Genomic DNA, 24,715 nt, shown 5'->3' with positions numbered 1-24,715 from the left:
GTAGTAAAAGTCCTCATTAATACCAGATCTTCTTTTTTGGATCTTTCCGTTGTTTGTTCTAGAAATACCTCATCCACCTCCTCCCCCTGATTTGTTGGACTGTTTTCCCCCTCTTTTATCTTCACTTAGAAACTTTCCACTGGCCTGTCTCTAACCTCCTATTGGACCCTGGAACAAGTGGGTACATTCTTAATGGGTACAATGCAATGCATCCTCCCTTTTCCCCCCAGCCTATCTTTCCTGAACAAGCTATACCCTTTTTTCCCCAATATTCCAGTCATGAGATTTATCCCACCAAGTCTCTTTTGCTTGTGTATTAAGACTTCCAGTTCTTCCTGTTTATTCCCCATAGTTCTTGCATTTGTGTATAGTCATCTAAGATGTGCAGACTCCCCCACTGTTCTCCCTCATTACTCCTATGACCCTATTGTAATTTGCCATTCCCCCCAATCCCTGCTAACTTTCAGCCCTCTGTTAAGGTCACCTTCTTTTATACCCAACCTGAAGCCTTTTGTCATCTGCCCCCTTGAAATTTAGATTACAGCCCTCTTTACTAGGGCAGTGAGTCAGTGTCCCAAAATACTCTCTCTCTTCTTCATCAGGTGGAGGAAATGCATGCTTCACCCTTTCAAGGGGATCATAGAGTAGCTGTTGTAATGTGCACTCCTGCGAAGCCCAGAAGGAATTTTTATGGAGTCAGCAAGAATTCTTCCCAAAGCTCCCACTGCCTTAATGTCCCTTCTCACATGCCTCCAACGGAGCATCTCATTCAAAGCCACAATCTGCCTTTATGTGTATTACAGAATATTTCTAAATTCCTACCTTTTTTTCTCAAAAAAGAAAATAAATGTAGTTCCTTAATCTTCATTGCAGTTACTATGCACTTACTTGAGTGAGCCACTTGAACTGAAGATTTCACTGCGACTCAATTCAGAAATCCCATTTCCAATAAAAACTTTGGTTCCCAGAAATACTTTGGCTCCTCTTTTACACTTCCCTTCAATATCAGAGTATACAGAGACCACATCTCCAGCTTTCATAACTAGGGAAAGAAAGATTTTTTTAAATGCATCATTTGGCAAGAGAACAATGCCCAACTCATCTGGGACTTCTGATGGGTCATGTACTTCAACCTCTTGCAACACAGCAGTATTTATTTCAGGTCAAGACGAGCTCTGAGTATCTCCAGTGTTGGCTAGTCCACAAAGTCACCTGGCAGTTTTCCCATTGTCAAATTATTTTCTGCACACAAAATATAACAGAGAACTCAGCTGTGTAAAGGACGTAGTTGAGCAAGGTACTTAAGCATATGCCTAATCATAAGAACACAAGTAGTCCCACTCTCTTCAAGTATCTTGCTGCACTGCTGCCTAGAAGAGCTTGAAGAACATTTTGGTTTCTGGTACAGGAGAGTCTGTTAAGCTGCTTGGAGTAAAGCAGTAAGAAAGCACGGTCCACATGTGGACTTGCTGAGCTCTGCCTCTACTTGTAAAAGCTTCATTCTAAGAGCAATTATTATTCAGACCATGCTTAGAGATTTCTCCTCAGATGCTTTTCTACAATCTCTTTATTGAAGGGCCTGGCTGGTTGCACTAGAGGAAAACTACAGAGGCAAAACTAAGCTTTTGAACTGGGAATGAATATGGTAGTTTAAAGCTCCTCAAAAGGGTTAGAGTTTGTGTTTCAGAGATCTCTTTCCTATGACCAAGGGGCTAGATTAAATATGCCTACGGAAAGGATCATTTTATTATGGAGACATGCTTTTAGAACTTTTCAAAACTGTATTATATTTGTGATCAAGTCTTGTAGCCAGAAATAGCTTCTACACAAGATAATTTTCTTCTGGGGATATCTACAATATCCAAAACACTGACACTCCATGTTGCTATCATCTACCTAGTATTTGGAAAATTTGCAGATATTTAACTTTATCTCCCATCAAATTATTTGTCTGTCCTCACTTGTAAAGTCAAAAGATTTTTTCCCTGGTTGTCTCTCTCTTTAGAATACAGCAGCACTATGTCGAATTTTGAGTTATAACTTGCAATAATTGTGTTTTCTCTCCATTCAGGCAGCTATATTGGCTAACCTAAAGCTTAAAATTAAGATTTGTCAAACTAAGCTTAAAGACCTTGGATCACTGATTCCTTCTTATCTGTATAACTTGATCAATGATTTAGAGGCCCAATTATGCACTACCATTCATGTCTTGTTATACCATCTGTACTGAGTACAATTTTTAGATAAGGGCTTTATTGTACCTGATTTCAGGCTGATAGCATACTCTCCCACTTCATTTTCCTATCTGCAATTCCTCTAAAATATTTTTAAAGTCCTATTGCTGTATGTTTCCCCTTTATTTGATGCTGTGTGCTAATGTAAAGCAATGATGATAAATCACTTCACACCCAGTAAGAATTTTGCATATTTAGAAGTAGAACTGTACAAAATGAAAGATGTTTCAACAATTGTTGAAGCAACTTACTTGTTTTCTCATAAATGTCTACATTCAGGAAAGCATACACATTAAGTCAGGGGTTCTCAAACTGGGGGTCAGGTCCCCCCAGAGGGTCACGAGATTATTATACGGGAGGTCGTGAGCTGTCAGCCTCCACCCCAAACCCTGCTTTGCCTCCAGCATTTATAATGGTGTTAAATATATAAAAAAGTGTTTTTAATTTATAGGGGGGAGGTGTCACACTCAGAGGCTTGCTATGTGAAAGGGGTCACCAGTAAAAAATGTTTGAGAGCCACTGTATTAAGTCAATGGGACTTAAGCACATGCTTAAAGTTAAGCATGAGTTTAAGTACTTTTCTGAATAGGACTAAATTTAAGCAAATGCATAAGTGCTTTTTTTAATTCAGGGCCAAAATTTGCTTTCTAGACCAGCAGTTCTCAAACTTTAGCAACCCAAGGACCCCCATTTTGATTTAAAAATTTTTGCAGACCCTAAAGCCCCCCTCCCACTCCACCCCTTCCCCCAGGGATCCACCCTACCCCTCTTCTTCCCCACCTCTTTCCATGCCCTCCCTGGAACATGCCCCATCCCGCTCCTCCCCTTCCCTCCCAGTGCCTCCTACACACCACTGAACAGCTGTTCCCCAACATGCAGGAGGCGCTGGGAGAGTGGGGGAGGAATTGAGGGAGGGTGGGGGAGGATTTGATCAGCAGGGCCCATAGACCCTTTGGAGTACCCCCGCGGACACCAGTTTGTGAAATGCTGGTCTAGATGGAAAAAAAAAAAGGAGCTGTGGTTAACACAGCCATAGTCACTACCATGATAATAACAAAGTGAATCATCCACAGTTATATTATAAAAGTTAGTTTGACCTTTAAAAAAATAAATAGCACAAATTGTTTCATTATGAAGCTGAAAACTAAGCACTGTTCAAGAGCATACGTAGAAGATTATCTTCTAGCTCACTGGCACTGGAAGACAGAGAGAGATAAGGGTTCGCATGATAACTTCAGAACCTCCAAATTAGATACGAGGAAGATTTTTCTCACCAAGAAATAATAGAAATCAATACCTGATCTCACAATTCAGGGAAACTGCACCTGTATTCCCCCCAGTGATCCAGCAAGGGCATCCACTCTCAGGCTTCCAACACCCGAGCTGTTGCCGCTCTGGTGTGGAGACCCGCATCTCACTCCTTTCTGACCAGGATGTTTCCAGGCTGAACAGTTCCCTGACTTTGCTGTGTTAATCCCAGCAAAGACAATCTGCCTAAATCTGCTTAATTTTTCTGATAATGGAGTGATTGGTATAGAGATATAAGTTACCACCTTGTTCTTTCCAAGGAAGCATACTTTATTCTTAAGGTAAAAAGTATTACAGCAAAAACATATTAAAACCACAGGTACTAATAAGCTTACTAGATTTCATGCAACTCTAACATGGGCTCTGTCAAGAGCAGTCTTTCATCACCCCACCTTAAGGGTTTCCTTGTGGTTACAAGTTCATCACAGATTCAGTTCAGAACCAGCATACTCATGAGAAATTTAGTCCACCCTTTTGATCTGGAGATTCCAGAAGCAGGTAATTACTATACAATAGGTCTCTCTCCCCAGGTCTTATTTTCAATATGTTGGCCTCAGAGGGGAAAACCTGCTTTCCCCTCACTTCAAGGAACTTCCTAGAATATCCACATCAAACATATTGTTCCAAAAAGACCTTTGAACTTTCTCATACTTTCCAGAGATTGTATTAATTTTGTTTTCCTGCTAAAAAAGTTCCATACAATCTCACAATATTACATAAACATTTGCATTTCTAATATAATCTACCCCAAAGGTATTAAGCCTAATTCAGTAAGATTTAATTTAATTCAGGATATTGTCAAGCTGTCACACTAGATCAGGGGTAGGCAACCTACGGCACTTTTCAGTGGCAGTCACACTGCCCTGGTCCTGGCCACCGGTCTATGGGGCTCTGCATTTTAATTTAATTTTAAATGAAGCTTCTTAAACATTTTAAAAACCTTATTAACTTTACATACAATAGTTTAGTTATATATTACATACTCATAGAAAGAGACCTTCTAAAAATGTTAAAGTATATTACTGGCACGCGAAACCTTAATTTAGAGTGAATAAAAGAAAACTTGGCACACCACTTCTGAAAGGTTGCCGACCCCTGCACTAGACTATTCTAACATCAAACATGCCAATTTTAATGTCAAGGGAATGCAAAATAAACAAAAAACAAAAGCTTCAGTTCTCCCTTGCTTCTACTTTCTTATGTTCCTAAGATATCATGAAGTCAATGTGTCTTTGTTTGCCATTGCTTCAAAAAAGATAACAACTCCTACATTAGTGGCTATTAACCACACAGAGGCATCAATCATGTGCCACACTCTTCCCCCTGGTTAGACTGGGAAGTTACTAACTTGGATGTGCTTTTCTTAGACAGTATTGAGGGTAAATATTGGCTTTAACAGCAACTACTGTAGCTTATTAGAAAATCTACAAAATTAATCTCTCTGGTATACACCAAAATGACTTAACTTTTCAGTTTTGTCGGGTAATGTCTCACTTGAAAACATCTGATCTTTGTAAAAAACCCTTTTTCAAGTGAAAAGAAGAATGTAAAAATATCAATGACAGACAATCCTGCTGTTAAAAAACTGAAGTCTCCTAAAAAGGAGAGAGAATGAAAGGAGCACAGAAGAGGAGAGGTAGCACTCACCATTTTGGTATATGTATTGTGCAAGAAAAATCATGCAAGTTTTACAAACAAAACCGAAGTAAAACAGAAACTAGATGTCAACTGGAATGGATGGTCATTTCCCCGCCTCTAAATCCTATTGGAATATATTAGCTAACTCTTACGTTTTGAAGCAGATATGATTCCTGGAACGAAGACATGCGCTCCTCGTAGCACTGAATTCCCACACTGGGCTCCAACAATGACTTCAGATGATTGCTTTTGTAGATCCTTCCTAAGGACACAAAGTGTAATTTCATTACAAAAACCTGCTGACATCAGTCTAGTTCAGGAGAAAAAGTCAGTTCATACATGCTGTTTGAGAAAGGGTGGTGGAAAAATATGCACCTACTGTATATCAAACTTACAAGATGCAGTTCAGTCCTGATAAAAGTAAAGAATAAGACCAAGTGACAGTCCTTGGAAAAATGCAGATTTAGCCCCAAAACTGCTACTGCCAAAAATTTGATACCAATATACAAAATCAAGTTGTTAACAGATGTGAAAATCATTCTTCTCCACTTTCTCTGACAATAACTTAGTGATCAAGCAGGATGCTCAAAAAGTGACCTTTTAAATTTAATAACTGCCATAAATCTTTATTACAACAAAGATTTTAACGGGACACAGGGAATTTTGCTAATAGTAACTGTGTGCAGATTGGTAATAAGGAAGGTAATGACTCAGACTTGTCAAGGACAAGTACAAATAGTGGATTATTTAGAGATTGGTACTTCAAAGAAGGATTTAAGGTCCGTGCAGGACAACCAATACTGAGGTACTGTCCAGCACTGTAAAAGAGAAACAGCAAATACCATAATGTAGTTTGTACACACTAGTATTGTTTATGACCCTATAGTTTACAAGCACACTTGACACAGTCTTGGTAAACTCAAAATTGACAATTGTGTGTAATTTTGAAGCATCATTATAAGAAAGATCATTTAGATTAACCTTCTAACTGTAAAGTCAAATTAAGCAATAGAAAAATTCAAAGAGGGCAAACAATGAGGAAACACTAAAGTTGTCTAAATGAAAACTAGAAAAAAAACAGCTTAAGTGTGAACAGTGTAGGACATCGGTGTAGAGGGATAAATGTGATCCTCGAATTCCTGTTCAACATTATCATTTAGGCCATCTTCCCTAAATACAGTCATGTGAGTTTTGTACATACAAGTTTTCTAACAGAGGAATACTGTGCACTACTGCAAGACCCTATACTTTGGAGCCCTGCCAAACAGTCCCTAGTTCTTCAAAAGAGATAATCTACCTCCTCCTAACATACTCTGCCACAGGGCAATTGCTGTAGGGAAAACTAATATGAAGTACATTATCATAAATGGAGAAAGAAAAGATCATGGTCTTTTAAAAATCAACAAAATTCTGAGGGAGTTTGAAAGATCAAAAATTGATGTTATCTAGGACAAGACTGCATATTTTGGCTTAATAAACACTTGCGACTTTTTAATGGTGTCTAAGTTATCAAAAATGATTAATGTAAAACGTATCATGAAACTCAGTAACACAAATTAGTTGTTAAAGTCTTAAAATTACAAACCTGGGTCCAATGACAGGAATAAGCAGGACGTCCTGGAGTTCTGGGTGCTGAAGAACTGGCACACTAAGATCTTTAAACTGCTGTTGAATTAAAAAAAAAAAAAAAACCATTAACAACAATGCTTTAAAAAGTACTTTATTGTTCTTGGAATTAATTATTTTTCAGTTTACACTTTATACCTGTGAATGGTAGAACAGTCTCCTGAAGTGATGAGAAGCTGAGAAATCCTACATTAGGAAATGCTGTATATTATAAATACTCAAGCTAAAACACAGAGATAAATGAGTACATTCAGAAATGCAAAGACCACAATAGGAGTCATTGACAGGATTCATTACAGAGCACAGGAGTGAGTCCTGAACATTCATGTGCTCCTGGAGCCTATTTTTTCTGGCACAAGAAGTCTAGGCAATACTACAAACAGCCAGACACACTATTACTAATAACAGACAAAGAAAGGCTAAAATTAGATGAAGATTTGCTCAATGTATTCATGTGGAGATCTTTCCTATTTGACATCTCAGATGCTCATTTTGATGGCTCATTTTAACTGAGAGATGTGAGAAGCTGTGGAGGAGTGTTCGGGTTCTGATTTCATATTAATCTGAAAAGGCTCTAAACTTAGTTGCCATTTTAAAACCGTTCCTAGATTTTCATAAGTGGTGTCTTTCCACACATCCCAAATAACTGGAAATCAGTGCACATCTTATAAAGAGGTATTTTCTCCTTCTAAACAAATATGTATGCTTTGTGATGTTATTAAAACAGGCATTAATGTTATAGTTTCTTTTTGGAGCATACCTTCAATTAAAACTGTGTTTATTATCATGGAGAAGCTAGCTGTATCTCTGTTTTTAGCAAAGTATTTTCCCTTACAAAGCAAAAAAAAATTGACTAAAATATCAGTTCTAAATTCCTAGAACAAGTTGTATGATAAAACAAGCATAACTCATTACCCTCCTCGGAGAAAGGTGGAGTAGCATCAACTGCTTTTGCATTACAGAAACGTCTTGGCGCTTGTCATGCAGTTGCTGTCTGTAAACCCACCAACATCAATATTTTATTTATAGGAGAACCAGATCTTCTCAGAAAGACTGAAGAGATATCATAGGATATCTAAACCATTTATTTTCAGACCTTCTGGCTTACAATTAATTACCTCTGTCAGATAAAGACAGTCATAAAATAAATAGAACCAAAAAAAAATCCAAAAATTTACTAAACATCAAAGCATTTTCTGACAAGATACACCAGCAGGGGGGCATAGCTCAAGTTATTTGGATACTTGGTTTCTTTCAATTTCACACACTTCTTAAATAAGACATTGCAACATCAGTTCATTTTTCTGTCACCTTTTATTAAAAATAAGCTCTATACTTGTTGCATATATCTTCTCAGACTACTAGTTTCTATTTCTGTTGTCTTGTCTAGATTGCAGTGCCTTCCTTCTATGTTTGTAAAGCATTTAGCACAAAGCAGCCCAAATCCTAATTAGGGTCTACAGGTGCTACTATCATACAAATAATCCACAAATATTATGTGGTCCTTATTTATAGATTTTAAATTTCTGAAGGAATGTGCACATTTTGAAAATGCAAAGTGAGAAATTATATTTCTCTGAATCAATTGCTGGTATTTTTTATTAGACCTTATCTACAACTAAACTCAAGTTCTTCAGAACTTTGCAAAAAAAAAGTCTCTCTTCTTCTCTCGATGAAAGCACCTTTGGTCTAGGGCACTCTGGGTATTTTAACTTCCTTTGATGTATCAGATATTGACTAGTATTGGACTTAACTCACAGACTCTACTTTTGTTTCCATTTGACTCTAACAGTGCTAATAGGATTTTCATCCCAGCACCAAACTGAAAGTAGACATACCCATCAAGTTTAGGAATTGTTTCCATTATTTGAAAAAAGGCTTTTGCAAATCACCTACAAAACCAGAAATCTTGTAGCTATCTTTAATGATAACCAGGATACAAAACTGCTCAAACCTTGTGGATCTCTTCAAACAGCAGATTTTTCACTTGTTTCACTGAAGCCAAGTGAGTGTTAACTCTAACAGTTGTGAAAGCTGGAGGATGAGATAGACAATTTAACAGAGATTCATATTTCCTCTCTGCTTCCAGAGTGCCTAAAGCACTTATGAGCTAAAAGAAAAAAAAGATATACGTTAATAGTAAACAGCTTCATGTAGTAGTGCTTGTTGTAGTCAAAAAGTTTAAATCAACTATTACTTTGTGTATGTCATGTAACAGACCCTCAGATGCTTGTGCAGCTCCCACTGACCTCAGTGAGAATCACATTCGCACACTTGAGGGCAGAGTCTGGCTGCTGGAAAGACCAGTCTATTTATTGAGCAAGAGTATTCTAAACAAGCTGATATTGGAACAGGCATTAAAATTAATCTTCATTTATTTGATATTGTGCTATTAAGTGGTATGCCTAGCTTGCTGTACAATGCAACAGGTATACAGAGACAAAACAAACAGACTTCAACTCAAAGTTACTCTGTGGGAGGTGGGGGTTTTTTTTTTTCCCCTGATAGGGGGATGGTGGTAGTGATGATTGTTCTTGGAAGACTTTAAAGAAGACTACAATTAGTAAATTGTGATACCCCAATATGAGTTTTCTTGGAACTTGTTAATTAACTAAACATTTATTAACAGTATATTCACTTATTAAAAATCCCAAAAAGTTTAAAAACAAAATTTCATATTATACCTATATTCATACTTTTAGAAATCACACATTAGACTAGTCCTTATAACTTCTAGATGGAATTAACAATCCTAGGCCCCAATCCTTCAATGAGCAGTGTACAGTCTGACTCCTGAATCCACGCAGGACCACTGAAGTCAATAATGCTCTGCATGGAGATCATTACAGGATCAGAGCCCTTTGCTTAAAAGATTTAACTCTAAATACTAAAGATACACTTTTATTGTGCGAGGCATTTATCAGGAACTTCATACAAAAAATAATGTTAAAAGATTGTAAATGGCTGCACAGTTCAGCATTCAACCAATGAAAGGAAAATTTGTTTATACAGGCCGACTGGTTGCGTTTCCTTCATCACATACCTCCTTATTTCTAAACACATGCCCAAGGTATTCTTCAACTTCTGGTTTCAGTAATATTTTTGAAAAAGAAGACATTTTCCTTTATAGTGCAATAGCCTTCCTGGTAAACAACAGCAATAAACGTATTAATGTTTTCTTTATTAAAGATGTTTAATTTGCATAATTCATAATAATCAAATGAAAAGGGCTGGAAAAATCAGATTGTGTTGTGTATGAGTTATTCAACAGTACCATAAGAAAATATATGGGACAGTCTGAGGCATATAATTAGGTGAGTCATGTGGCATGACACTCTCTCCTCCAGGTTTCTCACCAATGATTTCATGAAAACAGTAAGAAATTTTTCAAAATACTGATTTTTTTTTTTTAAGTATTACGGCTCACAGTAAAGTGAATGGATTTGAAATACTTACTAAAACCCAATGCAACTTTTTACAAGATGTATCCCTAAATTATGAGCAGCAAAGAGTCCTGTGGCACCTTATAGACTAACAGACATTTTGGAGCATGAGCTTTCGTGGGTGAATACCCACTTTGTCGGATGCATGACGAATTTATAATTCATATAAATTATGAGTTATGGTGGTGCTTGTACTGGCTAGATCAAGGGTAGGCAACCTATGACACGTGTGCTGAAGGCTGCGAGTTGATTTTCAGTGGCACTCACACTGCCTGGGTCCTGGCCACCGATCCGGGGGACTCTGAATTTTAATTTCAAATGAAGCTTCTTAAATATTTTAAAAGTCTTATTTACTTTACATACAACAATAGTTTAGTTGTATATTATAGACTTCTAGAAAGAAACCTTCTAAAAACATTAAAATGTATTACTGGCACGCAAAACCTTAAATTACAGGGAATAAATGAAGATTCAGCACACCACTTCTGAAAGGTTCCCAACTCCTGGGCTAGATGGTGGAGTTATACTTTCATTCAGAATTGGAAACATAGCTCAGGACACACCTACAGTGCAACTGTTAATTGTATTTTAAAATGTGTTAATTAACTATTCGAAATTGCATTTTACACAGACTTTATTTTAACAATCTGATTATTCCATTAATAAATTGCTTGCCACATAAAGGGACCAGTGATAAAAAAAAAAACAACTTCACATTCATGTAAATTGTTTTATCACAACTACAAAGATAAAGATACATCCTTTAATTAGTGGGGAGGACTGGAGAGGGTTACACAGCGAATGGTTTTAAGATACCATTGTGTAGAGGTTCAGGCACCTAAGAAAGAAATGCATGGGACTTTTGGCACTTAGGACAGCATCTGAAATGTCTTGGGTTTTTGTTCGTATCAAGGAAGCAGTCGATGTTTTTAGTATAAGAAAGGTGATGCACGGGCAGAGAAGACTAGATTTGGTGGGAGTGTAAGAGAGGGGTTGAATTGCTCATTCCCAATTTTAGCAACCCTTGAAACGAATGAGCTGCCTCACTGCACCATCCCTGTATCTAGCACTATGTCCCCAGGACCAATAAGCACACTGCCTTGATGTTTCTACTAAATTTAACCACCACTGAAAGTTAATGTTTCAATTTAAAGTGTCATCAAATGTTAGCATTAATATCTTAGGAACTGTCACATTGTCTCATCTCCAATCTAGTGTTTCAGAATGTTTACGAGTAAGTAAAGATATGGACTTTTTTATTTATGTAAAAGAAGTTATTCATCATGTTTCAGTTTTGAAGCATGATGAAAATACTTATTTTTAAAAAAATCTTTTTTAAAAAACAGATTCTCAAAACACAATTAAGCACCAATTTAAATCAAATTTGAAAACATTACTTGTAGAACTCAAGTCTCCACTTAATAGTATTAAAGTATGAACATTGTACATAAAAATGTGGATATGAATATTTTCACAGTATAAGTGACCTAAAACTTACAGATGCCTCCACAGAAAAGTGGCAATAAGTCTGATCTGGTTTAGCATTAGGTTTCTCTGCTTTCTTTTCAGCTCTTGTAAATCTTTCATTATGATATTACACTGGCAAAATGGTTAGCTTTCACCCCCTGTATGTATGGTATGGATCGCATAAATTCCCTCCAAAAAGGGCCAAAAAAGTAACCAAAGATTCACTTAGTTAATATCAAAATGTGCAGCTATAGTGAAACTGCTCAGCTATGTGACAAGATAGAAGTGTTTGGACTGGCATGTAACTAGTTAAATAGCTATTTTTATTTTTGTAATCCCTTACAGGCTATTTGTTCAATGGCCAGGTTTTCAGGCACCTGAAGATGCAGATAGGCAACAAGTGGAATTTGCAGAAGTGCCTTGGTGCGGCAACTCCCATTTAAATCAAAAGGGAGGAAGTCTCAGTGTTTATCTGCCTCTTTAGGTGCCTAAATACCTCTAAAAATCCCAGTGAAGAGGGAAGCGTCCAGGGCAGTTCCTCCCGTCCAGACTACGCACAGCAGGGCGCTCCGTACAGCGAGCAGGTGTGAGTGCAGGCGGGGCACCCGTACCCACACTCGGGCGGCTCTAGACATTTCGCCGCCCCAAGCACGGCGGTATGCCGCGGGGGAGGCGCTCTGCCGGTCGCTGGTCCCGCGGCTCCGGTGGACGTTCCGCAGACGCACCGAAGCGACCGGCAGAGCGCCCCCCGCGGCATGCCACCCCAAGCACGCACTTGGCGTGCTGGGGCCTGGAGCCGCCCCTGCCCACACTGGCGCTACCCGGGCCAGTACTGCTAAAGCAGGAAGGATTTTCGGTACCCAGGGCTCCGGGAGGGGTTGCACTGGGTAACACTAACGAACTGCCGCACGAAGCGCCATTCTGCCCCCCCCCTCCACCCGGCTCTTGGTCACGTCCACACTCCGGCAGCTCCTCCTCCGGGGACTCCTCTCCACACCGGGCCGCGCGCACTGCCCGCAGTGGCTCTCCGGACAAGGAGCCGCCCGCGCGAAGCCTTTGGGCTCAGCACCGCGGAAAATCTGGGGCCCGGGGGGAAGGAGGCGTCTGAGACGGCTCGCGGGTGGGAAGCACGTCCGCCCCGGTGAGGAGGCTCCAGCCTCCGGACCGCGCTGGCCCCCTGCAGTGTTAGGCTGGGGATTCCTACTGCCCCTTCGCCAGCAGCGACTAAGGAGCCGCGGCGGCCCCCCCCCGGCCTCCAACAGCGCTCCAGGGCCCGGCACTCCCGCCCTACCGTCAGCCTCAGTCCCGCCTCTTCCGGAGGACGGCGGGAAACTCCGTCCATAGCGTCGCTAGGGATTGGTCAGCTGCGCTCATCGGCCGCCAAGCTGACGGTTACCCTGGCAACCAAACACGCAGGCGCGCGCAGACGCCGGGAAAGGGTTGGGGGCGGAGCTGAATTTTAATTGTGGTGGGAGATGCTCGCCTGGTCATTCCCACCCCCTCTGCGCCTGTCAGCGAGAACTAGACGGCGCGTGGTGTCCGCGAGCGGTGCCGCCCGGGGCGTGGGAGGGCGCGAGGGTTCCGCTCTGTTCAGCGCCATTTCATAGGACAGGCACCAGGGACAGGGCTGGCTGCTGTGGGTTCATGAGACCCCTAAATCGTCCCTTTGGCATCCTGGGACAACTGACGGGTCTGTAAAGCCAGCCACACGTGGAAAGCTCTGTCCAAGCATTACCAGAACACTCCCCACCCCCTACTTTTTTTTTTTAGGTGCTTCACAGTCTTTCCCCCTAGTAATAGGAATAAGAACCAGCCAGGCGGCAGCCCATTGAATGCCTCACGAAAGTAGCTATTCTGTTTTTTGACGTAGCTATAATTCTCTATACTGCACTGCAACCAAGGAAACAAGAAAATCAGCTCGTGACCTTTTCAAATGTTTTTTATCCTGTGATATAGGCCCTGGTGCCTGTTAAAACCTGGCTCTCTTTCACAGGGGGAATGCAGGAAGGGGCTGCGGCTGGAGAACTAGCGAAATGGTGACTGACACCCGCTGAAGGGAAAGGGAGCCGCTGAGGGGACGGGATTTTGTCAGTTTAAAACTTCGTTTTGTTAACACGGATCCACCGCCAGCAGCACGATTCACGTTCCCTGCGCAGAACTGGGCCGTGCGTCTGCCCAGCACCTCGGAAGCCCAGTTCCCTGCTCTGCATTTTCCCACCTGCAGTAGCACTGCAGAGTTACCGCCCTGTCACCCGGGGGACGGGCCGCTGGGGCTTCGGGTGAGGTGCTCAGTCTCCGAGCCCGCCCACTGCCCTGCCCCCCCCGCGGAGCCCCACTGACCGCAGGGGGGGCAATGGCCGGGGTGGTACAGCAGCCCGTTTAAAGTAGCGCAGACTTCCCGCAGGAGTAGGGGGAGGGTGGGGTCCCCTGAGGCTCCGCTTTGCCATCAGTGCTTCTATAGCGCGATGCCAACTTTTCTCAACCTAGCGCTAAACACTTCCCAAATTTGGTGAAAAATTCCCAGAGAAGGTATTTTTCAGTGCTTCTGTAGCCTGGGAAATTTCCCCAAATCTGGGAATTTTAGAGTAAAATGTTTTGACTGAAAATTCCCAATTTCCCAGGTTGAAACATTGTACTCACAAATCCCCAGGTTTGGGGAAATTTCCCAGGCCCTAGAAGCGCGGTTTGCCATTGGGCAGTAGCACGGCGGCCATGAAGAAAAAGCAACACCAAGCCCCACGGGTCAGGCTTACGCCACGTACCATTTTTGCACGTAAGGGAGGACGTAATGTGCGTAATGACGTTGATGTTGGTCCACGCAGTGACGCACGGCGGTCGCGGAAGGCATTGGTTGCAGCGGCTGGCTGGGGAGGCGGGGTAGAGGGTGGCTCCGCCTACTTGTCTTTCTGGGCTCTGTCATTTGGCTTGGGGCCAGCTGTAGCTGCTGCCTTCAAGTCTCCAGCACCCGTCGGTGGCGTCCGTGCGCTTTTGTGTCGTGGGGACGCTCGGAGCGTGACGTCCTCCGGCCGCGGGACGGGCCCGTCCCAGCCTAGTCTAGCCATGGGCCTGATATTTGCTAAGCTGTGGAGTTTCTTCTGTGACCAGGGTGAGCAGCGTCCGCGGGGGGCGGGGCTTTGCCGGCTTGCGGGGGCCCGCTGTGATGGAAACGGACGCCCCTCGAGTGTTGAGGGAGCAGGTGGGGGGTTAGCTCTGTGAGCTGGGGGGAGGGGAGTGTGTGAAGGGGGGTCGTAGGCTGGCATTGAAAGAGGGGTCATCCGGAGGGGGGGGTCTCAGGCTGGCATTGAAGGGGGGGGGACACCCGAAGTTGGGAGGGGGTCATAGGCTGGCATTGAAGGGGGGAACGTCCAGGGTTCGGGGGTGGGGTCGTAGGCTGGCATTAAAGGGGGGAGGTTGAGTTCAGTGGAGGGTGGTCAAATGCACCCTATTCTTTCAAACTTATTTTCTCATCGCTGCAACAGCAGAGGCTTTCAAGGTCTCACTAGCTAGGATTCCCTTCTCCTTCTGAGTACTGTTCTGTGAAACTGCATCCAAACTGCAATCAGCTGGGAAACAGTGCTGTTAAAATAATGTAATGTTGACTGTGTCAAATTGAAAGGGTCTGAACTTTCCAGTTGGTGTCTTTGCAAAGTAAATTGTCATGGGATAAGAGGGAAGGTTCTACCATGGATTGGTAACTGGTTAAAAGATAGGAAACAAAGGGTAGGAATAAATCATCAGTTTTCTGAATGGAGAGAGGTAAATAGTGGTGTCCCCCAGGGGTCTCTACTGAGACCAGTCCTATTCAACATATTCATAAATAACCTGGATAAAGGGGTGAACAGTGAGGTGGCAAAATTTGCAGATGATACAAAACTACTCAAGATAGTTAAGTCCCAAGCAGGCTGCAAAGAGCAGCTACAGAAGGATCTCTCAAAAGTGGGTGACTGGGCAACAAAATGGCAGATGAAATTCAGTGTTGATAAATGCAAAGTAATATGCAGTGGAAAACATAATCCCAACTGTACATATAAAATGTGGGGTCTAAATTAGCTGTTACCACTCGAGAGAGATCTTGGAGTCATTGAGGACAGTTCTGAAAACATCTACTCTGTGTGCAGAGGCAATCAAAAAAGTAAACAGAATGTTGGAAATCATTAAGAAAGGGATAGATAATAAGACAGAAAATATCATATTACCTCTATATAAATCCATGATATGCCCACATCTTGAATATTGTGTGCAGATGTGGTTGCCTCATCTCAAAAAGGATATATTGGATGTGGAAAAGGTTCAGAAAAGGGCAACAAAAACTATTAGGGGTATGGAACAGCTTCCATATGAGGAGAGATTTAAAAGGCTGGGACTTTTCAGCTTAGAAAAGAGTTGGCTAAGGGAGGATACAATAGAGATAGAATCATGACTGGTGTGGAGAAAGTAAATAAGTGTTGTTTATGTCTTCTCATAATACAAGAACTAGGGGTCACAAAATGAAATTAATAGGCAGCAGGTTTAAAACAAACACAATGCACAGTCAACCTGTGGAACTCTTTGCCAGAGGATATTGTGAAGACCAAGACTATAACAGGGTTCAAAAAAGAATTAGATAAATTTAATAGAGGATAGGTCCATCAATGGCTATTAGCCAGGATGGGCTGGGATAATGTCCATAGCCTCTGTTTGCCAGAAGCTGAAAATGGATGACGGGGAATGGCCGATGGATCACCTGATTACCTGTTCTGTTCATTCCCTCTGGGGCACCTGGTATTGGCCACTGTTGAAAGACAGATTATTGGGCTAGATGGACCTTGGTCTGACCCAGTGTGGCCATTCTTATGTATGCTTAGAATTGGGTTTACTTTTTTTTTTGGTCCATGATCTTTCCAGCACCCATAATATATCACTTTCAAGCATAAAATTGCTGACAGGCAAAATGTGAGTGGTGTTAATTCTATAAAGCTTGTATATACATATTTAGTTAAGGGTTAATGCCTCCTTTACCTGTAAAGGGTTAAGAAGTTCACCTAGCCTAGCTGACACCTGACCAGAGGAACCAATGGGGGAACAAGATGTTTCAAAGGGAAGGAGGGAAGTTTTCCTTTGTTTTGATTTCAGCCGGAGTAAAAAAGATCAAGGAACCAGCCTCTTATCAGAGTAGTAAGTTTTAGAAAGGGATAAATAAGTTTGTTTATTTTCTTTATAACTTGTCTTGGTACCATTAAGGGAATTATCAAAATTGGGTATTTGGGTATTTTTTTTGTTTAACTAAGGGTTTTTGCCCAGGGGAACATCCTCTGTATTTGGAATCTGTTGTCTGTGAGAGTAGCTGGTATGCTACTCTCTCCCAGAGGGTTTTCTTTTACCTTTCTTTTCTTTAATTAAAAGCCATTTTCTTAATGCCTGATTGATTCTTACCTTGTTTTTAGATCCAAGGGGGTGGATCTGGATCCACCAGGCGTTGGTGGGAGAAAGGAGGGGGGATGGTTAATTTCTCCTTGTTTTAAGATCCAAGGGGTTTGGATCTGTGTTCACCAGGTAATTGGTGAAGTCCCTCAAGACTACCCAGGGAAGAAGGTAGTACTTGGGGTGGGGGATGGCAGTGATACCAGATCTAAGCTAGTAATTAAGCTTAGAAGTGTCCATGCAGGTCCCCACATCTGTACGCTAAAGTTCAGAGTGGGGAAGGAACCTTGACATAGTCCCTTAACTTTGGGGATTCCATTTTAGTAGTGTGAAATGGTTGCACATCTCTGATACTGATTTGTGTTTATTGCTCACAGTAAGCAGTTTTTCAAGTCTTGTTTGGTTAATTATTTGATTTGGTTGAAAAGTGCTAGTTTAATGTGTTTGCTTGGTTTTTAAATGCCAAGTAAATAAAAATTGCAAGACTGTAATAAGCTGTTGTAGTGAAGAGTGTAGTTCTTACCCTTAACAGAAGTATCCATTTTTGAGGCATAGGTTTATAAGGCTTAGGGTGAAATCCTGACTCAATAGAAGTTGATCAAAACTCCCGTTGACTACAGTGGGGTCAAGATTTCACCCACTGAGTCATTAAGATACCTTAAATTGTGCCTAATCAAAATGACTGTTTGCTCTGCATGGCTCATCCTAACCTTTTCCTAAAAAAGCAGTTTATTGGTAAGGCTCAGTTTTTGTGTCAGATATTTTTAGTAAAAAGTCATGGACAGGTCACTGGAAATGATCAAACTTTCATGGCAGCCTGTGACCTGTACCTGACTTTCACTAAAAATATCCCTCGCACATGTATTTGAGCAAAGTGTTCTCAGACTAGTGTATATATATGGAAATACACATTTTAATATACTGCTTAATGTAAAATGTCTCTGATCACTAACAGATAACTGTATTATGGTGGAGGTGACTAATTTAGAATACTGCATTATTATTGAAAGGTAAGAGAAACCAAACATGTATTTAGGAAAAACAGGAAATAAAGTTATGATATTGAGTTAGATAATATTGTGATGAAGTAGTATGTAAAGTTTGCACAGCATGTTTAACTTAATTCTGTCAGGCACTATTCTCTCCTAAAATGTGCATTCAACTTAGAAACAGTGGTCTAGCTATAGGGGGGCCCAAGCAGCTGGACCTCCTTTCTCCTGCTCATAACCAAAAGGAAAAGGAGACATTCAGTGAAACTAAGGGCATGTCTACACTACAAATTTAAGTCAACTTAAGTTGACGTACAGCCACCACAGTAATTAAGTCAGTTGTCCATGTCTAGACCGGAGTCCTTGTGTTGGTGGAATGTGTCCTCACTAGCAGCTCTTGCATCAATGCAGAGAGCAGCGCACTGTGGGTAGATATCCCACAGTGCAACTCGCCACAGGTGGTTTAAGGAACAGTTTGCAATGCCTCATGGGAACAAAACATTCTAGCACCGGTGACTGGGAACATGACTTGAATGTCACTTGGTGCAGTTTTCTTCCTCTCATGATTTCATCTGCATCCTATAAAATTTCATGCCTTTTTTGAAAAGGCTGGCATAACCGCATATACACCATCTCTAGAGAAGCAAGGACTCTACACAGCTGTGCACTGTTGTGGTGAGCGTTGCAAACACCACACACCTTATCCTTCAGTATTTCCAGAGCTGCGAGAGAAACTGCGGTGTGGAACTTGGCAGTGTCCTTCAAGTAACAATGCTGTAAGCCATGGAAAAAAAACAATTAATGGTTGCTGTTGGCAGTTGTGCAACAGCTGAATATGGTGGAGCACTGGGTCTGGTCCCGAGAAACAAGCACTGACTGGTGGTTTCACATTGTTATGCAGGTATGGGGTGATGAGCAGTGGCTGCACAGCTTTTGTATGCGCAAGGCCAGTTTCCGAGAATTGTGTGCAGAGCTCTCCCCAGCCCTGCAGCACAGCAACACTAAAATGAGACTTTCTCTGACTGGAGAAACGAGTGACAGTCGCTGTCTGGAAGCTTGCAATGCTACCGGTCAGTGGGGAATCAGTTTGGAGCTGGGAAATTTCCATTGGGATTGCTATGATCCAAATATGGAAGGCCATTAATCGCCTTCTGCTAAGAAGGGTTGTGACTTTGGGCAATGTTCAGGAGATACTGGATGGTTTTTCTGCAGTGGGGTTCCCTAACTGTGATGGGGCGATAGATGGCACGTACGTCCCTGTCTTGGCACTAGACCACCTTGCTACAGAGTACTTAAACAGAAAGGAATGCTTTTCAGTGGAGTTGCAAGTGCCAGTGGATCACTGGGTGCGTTTTGCTGTCATTAATGTGGGGTGCTCTGGGAAGGTGCCTGATGCTTTCATCTTTAAGAACACAGGCTTGTTCAGAAAGATGCAAGCAGGGACTTTCTTTCTGAATTGCAAAATCACCATTAGAGATGTTGAAATGCCAGTATTGATCCTGGGACATCCAGCCTACCCCTTACTCCTGTGGCTTGTGAAGCCATACGTCAGACACCTGGACAGGAGCACTTCAACAATAGGCTCAGCAAGTCCAAATGGCAGTTGAATGTGCTTTTGGCTGTTTGAAGGGTCATTGGCACAATTTGCTCACTAGGTTAAACTTCAGTGAAAAAAAAGTTCCCATGATAGTAGATGCTTGCTGCATGTTTCATAATGTGTGTGAAGCAAAGGGAGAGAAGTTTCCACAGGGTTGGGGCGGAGAGGAGAATAAACTGTCTGCTAATTTTGAGCAGCCGGATACCAGGGTTATAAGAGCTCAGCACGGAGCAGTGCGTCTCAGGGAAGTTTTGAAAACATATTTTATTAAGTGACATGTTGCTTTTCTATTTTGTGCATGTCAATAATCTGAACATTGCTGTGGCTGCTATGTGTGTAGTAATGTAACGGTGGAAATACACTTCTTGCTTTTCTCTGTCAATGACTCCCAGCACTCGCCAATTAGAACTTCTAGAGCTGCCTCCCAACCTACTGCTGGAGAGACAACCCCACACTTCATTCAGCTCCTGGCCCCTCCAAAGGCACTACGGGGGGGGTGTGGTGTACTTAATGCCTGGGGAATGGGCAGCAACCCACCAACTCATCCTTCATGGAGGGCCACCACAGTGGTTGTCATGACTGAGGGGAGTGTGACCTACTGCTTACAATGTGAAGGGAATGGGAGCCAGGGCTCCTGGGTTCTAGCCACAACTCCGGCTCTGTGTGAACTCGTTCACCCCCCATGCCTCAGTTTCCCTATCCCTCCCTCCTCCTCCCCCCCATGCTTTGAATTAATAAAGATTTCATTTTTAAGAAATGGACTTTTATTGTGCGCGCACACACACGTAAACAGAAATATGCGACATAGATTTAAACCTTGGAAATAAAGGGGGGAAACACATTCATCTTCTGTTCAGAAACACACCGGCCTTACACTGATGCATGACAGGCATGTGCGGCTGTGTTTCTGTGCACCATCGCCCAGGGTTGAGTGGAAAGGATATTGCACTGGCCCCCCGTGCCTAGTGGAATGTGTGTGAAGGGGGAATGGGGAATACAGTGATGTTGGAATACCGTTCTGCATGGGCCATAGAGTTTAAGTTGTCTCTCCTGGAGGTCAACCAGACACCTAAATATGTCTGTCTGTTCCTTCAGAATCCCCAACATCTCCTGCTGCATGCCACACTTATTCTCCTGGGCTTTTGTCCTGCTCATAATGTCCATTTTTATCTGTAGGAGTAATCCTCCACACCCTCTGGTTAGTGTCCACTGTCCCAGAGGCATTTGTTGTCTCATTAAACATGTCATCACGCTTTCTCTTTGGCCTTCGTCTTATCTCGGAGAGCCTCTCTGATGGTGTGAAGGAAGAGTTGAAGGCCTCAGTTTCAGCTGTAAAACATGCAAAGCACAAAGGAACAATTGTCAGTACAGACCCAGTATCCAGTGCAGATTTACTATATAAAAATCATTCACCAGAATCCACACAAGTGTGAAGCAGAACATTTTCATTTCTACAAGATATTCATTGAACCGGTTTGCCATCCCAGCCGTGATGAGTACAGCTGGGGGACAAGGGCTCTGGAATGTCTGTGGAAGTGAGGGGCAACCCACGATGGGATCGTCGTGGCCCAGGGGCCATGCCCCTACTCTTGTTAACATGGGCATAGTGTGAGACCAACGTTCCCGCTCCCAGACTGTAAGCCTTGGCAGGGGCATCACTGGGGATTGCCTGCTATAGCCACCACAACATATTTGTTAATCCACCCCCCCCACCATAGCTGCTGCTGCTCTCTGGCACCCAAGGCACCACCCCATGCGCAGTCCAAAAGCTGGATCCAGGCAGAGGTAAGCGCCTACCATGGAGCCCAGGCTGCTGTGGGGAGGCCCAGATCTCCACCTGCTCCAGGCAAAGGTATGGGGTGCCTGAGAGCAGTCCCTCGGCCCACGTCCCTGCCTGAGGCTTGCAGTTTGTGGGGGAAATGTTGACCCCTGCCACTCAAACCACAGCCAGTGGGCAGTCATACCCACCCAATTCCAATGCCCCTGTCCCATTGGCACCCCAGGTTCTGGAGCTATGTGGGGGCAGGGAAAGAGGTGAAAAATAACTGGGCAGGGGCACACAGACACTAGTGTTTGCAGCTTGAGCAATTGAAATGAATACTACCACAGTCTCCTGTAGATCCCCTAGCTGATATTATACTCTTGTGGGTAACAGAGATGGCAGGGGAATAGCTGCTGCATGCGTCCAGGTACAGGGCAGGTCCTTATGCTCCTATGCTGTGTACTGTGATGATGCCTGCCAAATTAATACTGGAGTGGCTTGGGAAAGTGTCCTCCTACAGTGGAAGAAATAAGGCAGCCCTTCAGAGAAATTTCCACAAAGGATTGAGATCTCTACGAAGGATTCCCAGGACATCCCCGTATATGTAATTCTCAGGGTACTCTCTGCCTCGCTGGTCCAGACAATGAGAATCAGCTGCTTTACCTCCACTGGGTATTTAAATAAAAAATATCAAATAAGAATATGTGATCCCACAATATTAATGCTAGGTGCACACTCACTAGAGGTTCCTTCTCTGTCATCACGCTCGGCCACATTGCCTTTCAGCCACTGGCTGGACTGCTCTGGGGTTACAAACAGTTCGTGACTCTCCAGGACAGTGGATCCCCTCCTTGCCTGTCTCCCATCTTCCTCTTCCTTCCTCGTCCAACACCACCTCCTCAGTCTTACCTGTAGTGGCCCAAGACTCCAACTCCGAGGTATCCATGTGGCTCTTTGGGGTCATGGTAGAGTCACCACAGCGTATAGCATGCTGCAGCTTGTAAAAGTGGCATGTCTGCAGTGCTGCACCAGGGTGACTGTCTTCCTTGCCTTCCAGTAAGCCTGATGCAGCTCCTTTACTTTCTCTCAGAACTGTTGCCGATCCCTCTGGTAACCCTTCTGCAATATACTCCCAAGAGATCTTCTCATAGATGTCCATATTTCTACAATTGGATCTGAGCTGTGCCTGGACAGCTCTTCTCCTCATACACTCAAGGGATCCACCACCTCCTGTGTACTCTAGGCCAGGAGTGATTTTGGAGCGTGGAGCTGGTGTGCTCAGCTGGGCAGACAAGCTTTCCACTGCGAACAAACAGAAAATGGGAATTCAGAGTTCCCAGTCCTTTAACAGGGGAGGGGGGATATTTCCTGTGTACCTGGATGCTGGGCAGGTGAGTTGAGAACAGTGAGCAGAGCAGACACAGTAGAGCATTGTGGGACCCTCCTGGAGGTGAGTTAATTTGACATAAGCAATGCCGTGTCTGCACGGTCACAACGTCAACTTAATTATATCGACTTATGCATACACCTCTGGCGAAGGTGAAGTAATTAAGTTGATCTAGCATGTGAGTTACATCGGCCGGAGGGACCTGGTTGTGTAGACACAGACACTATTAGGTCTACTTAAGCTGCCGTATGTAAACCCAACTCTGTAGCACAGACCTGGCCAGGGCCGGCTCCAGGCCCCAGCGTGCCAAGCGCGTGCTTGGGGCCACATGCCGTGGATTGCGCTCTGCCGGTTGCAGGGAGGGCGGCAGGCGGCTCCGGTGGACCTCCTGCAGGTGTTCCTGCGGAGGGTCCGCTGGTCCCATGGCTCCAGTGGAGCATCTGCAGGCACGCCTGTGGGAGATCCACCAGAGCCGCGGGACCAGCGGACCCTCCGCAAGGACGCCTGCGGGAGGTCCACCGGAGCCGTGGGACCGGCGAGCGGCAGAGCGCCCCCCGTGGCGTGCCGCCGTGCTTGGGGCGGCGAAATGGCTAGAGCCTGCCCTGGACCTGGCCTCAAAGATGGCAAACGTAAAACGGCTCAAAGGAAATAATTTTTCACACTGCATAATTGGACTATGTAACTCATTGCCACATGATGGCTTCTTATTAAGTCTAATGAAGTACCATTCAATTATAACGGGCTGCATCTATTTGTTCCTTATATAGTAGATGTAATAAATATTTAATAGTTCTAGTTGAATATTTTTAAGAAAAATTATTTAACTTTCATAAAAATTAAAATTCCAAGGCATATCAAAGATGATAATACTTTGTTATAAATCTAATGAGTATGTACCATTTTTTCAGAGTAAGCTGTAGCTTTCTATCCATATGATGTTCTGAATACATGGACTGAAATTTTAAATATGACTTGTTGAAGCACATGTTGGTACCCCCTAGTTAAGTTTGAGTTTTAATTCTGTTGTAACTCTTCATCTACTCATGGTTCTGCTTTGTTTTGAACAGAGTAAAAATACCCTTTACTGTATTTTCCAATCCAACCTTGCACATGCATAGTGGAAAAATCAAAACAGAAGACTTGTGGCAACTTAACCTGCTTTGTAGCTCCCGTTGTTGTTGTACAGTGGTTCTCATAGTTTTGTACTGGTGACCCCTTTCACATAGCAAGTCTCTGAGGGCAACACCCCCCACCCCCCGCAGTATTACAAACACTTTTAAATATATTTAACACCATTATAAATGCTAGAGGTAAAACTGGGTAGAGGCTGACAACTCACGACCCCACCCCCATGTAATAACCGTGCAACCCCCTGCAGGGTCCTGACCCCCCTAGTTTGAGAACCCCTGTCATTGTGGGTTTTTTTCTTAGCGTGAAGAAAATAGTTGCCATTTTAAGGCTATGAAAAGTCTTATCTATGTACAGTAGCATGCAAAAGTATTAATAAAGAATTTGGCATATCACTGTTTACTCCTGGGGGAATTTTGCACCACAGTGCATGTGCAGAATTCGTGACCTCCCTGCTGAACCTCCCCACACCCAGACCCCTCTGGGGCAGGCTCAGGCCTTATGCTATGTCAGGATCGGGTGCAGCATCACCACTGAGTCCATGTCCACAGGGTGGGAAGGCTGCAGGGTGATTTCCCACCTTTGTGCTGCCAGTGGATTGTGCTCCCTACTGCCATGCTGTATATATTTATTGACAAAACTTACAGAATTTTGAATTATTGTGTGCAGAATTTTTAATTGTTTTGCGCAGAATGCCCTCAGAAGTAACTGTTAAGTAGTCAAGTGCTTGGGTTTC

At 43.1% G+C, this 24,715-nt stretch overlaps 2 protein-coding genes across 8 annotated transcripts in view; one reads left to right on the top strand and one right to left on the bottom strand.

Moving 5' to 3' along the window:
- NSUN6 (NOP2/Sun RNA methyltransferase 6) overlaps window positions 1–13,080 on the bottom strand; it is a 50,104-nt gene extending 37,024 nt beyond the window's left edge. For 2 of the 7 annotated variants that reach the window (XM_050939589.1, XM_050939596.1), the window contains exons 1-6: window positions 11,748–12,771; window positions 9,850–9,949; window positions 8,761–8,916; window positions 6,766–6,845; window positions 5,333–5,442; window positions 889–1,042 (exon numbers count right to left, since the gene is read on the bottom strand). In XM_050939589.1, the coding sequence (XP_050795546.1) occupies window positions 889–1,042; window positions 5,333–5,442; window positions 6,766–6,845; window positions 8,761–8,916; window positions 9,850–9,924 (575 nt within the window). In that variant the 5' untranslated portion in view covers window positions 9,925–9,949; window positions 11,748–12,771. The other 5 variants (XM_050939591.1, XM_050939592.1, XM_050939590.1 and 2 more) reach the window with 5 other exon arrangements.
- A 1,518-nt stretch (window positions 13,081–14,598) lies between these two features.
- The window catches only part of ARL5B (ADP ribosylation factor like GTPase 5B), a 28,590-nt gene continuing 18,473 nt past the window's right edge, over window positions 14,599–24,715 (top strand). The window contains exon 1 of the mRNA XM_050939685.1: window positions 14,599–14,822. Within this exon, the coding sequence (XP_050795642.1) occupies window positions 14,777–14,822 (46 nt within the window). The 5' untranslated portion in view covers window positions 14,599–14,776. The remainder of the gene's footprint in view (window positions 14,823–24,715) is intronic.

This window comes from Gopherus flavomarginatus, chromosome 2, assembly GCF_025201925.1.
Source record: "Gopherus flavomarginatus isolate rGopFla2 chromosome 2, rGopFla2.mat.asm, whole genome shotgun sequence".
NCBI classification, from domain to species: Eukaryota; Metazoa; Chordata; order Testudines; family Testudinidae; genus Gopherus; species Gopherus flavomarginatus.
Note: the sequence above shows the minus strand (reverse complement) of the source record. Positions and strands in the feature narration are given on the sequence as shown.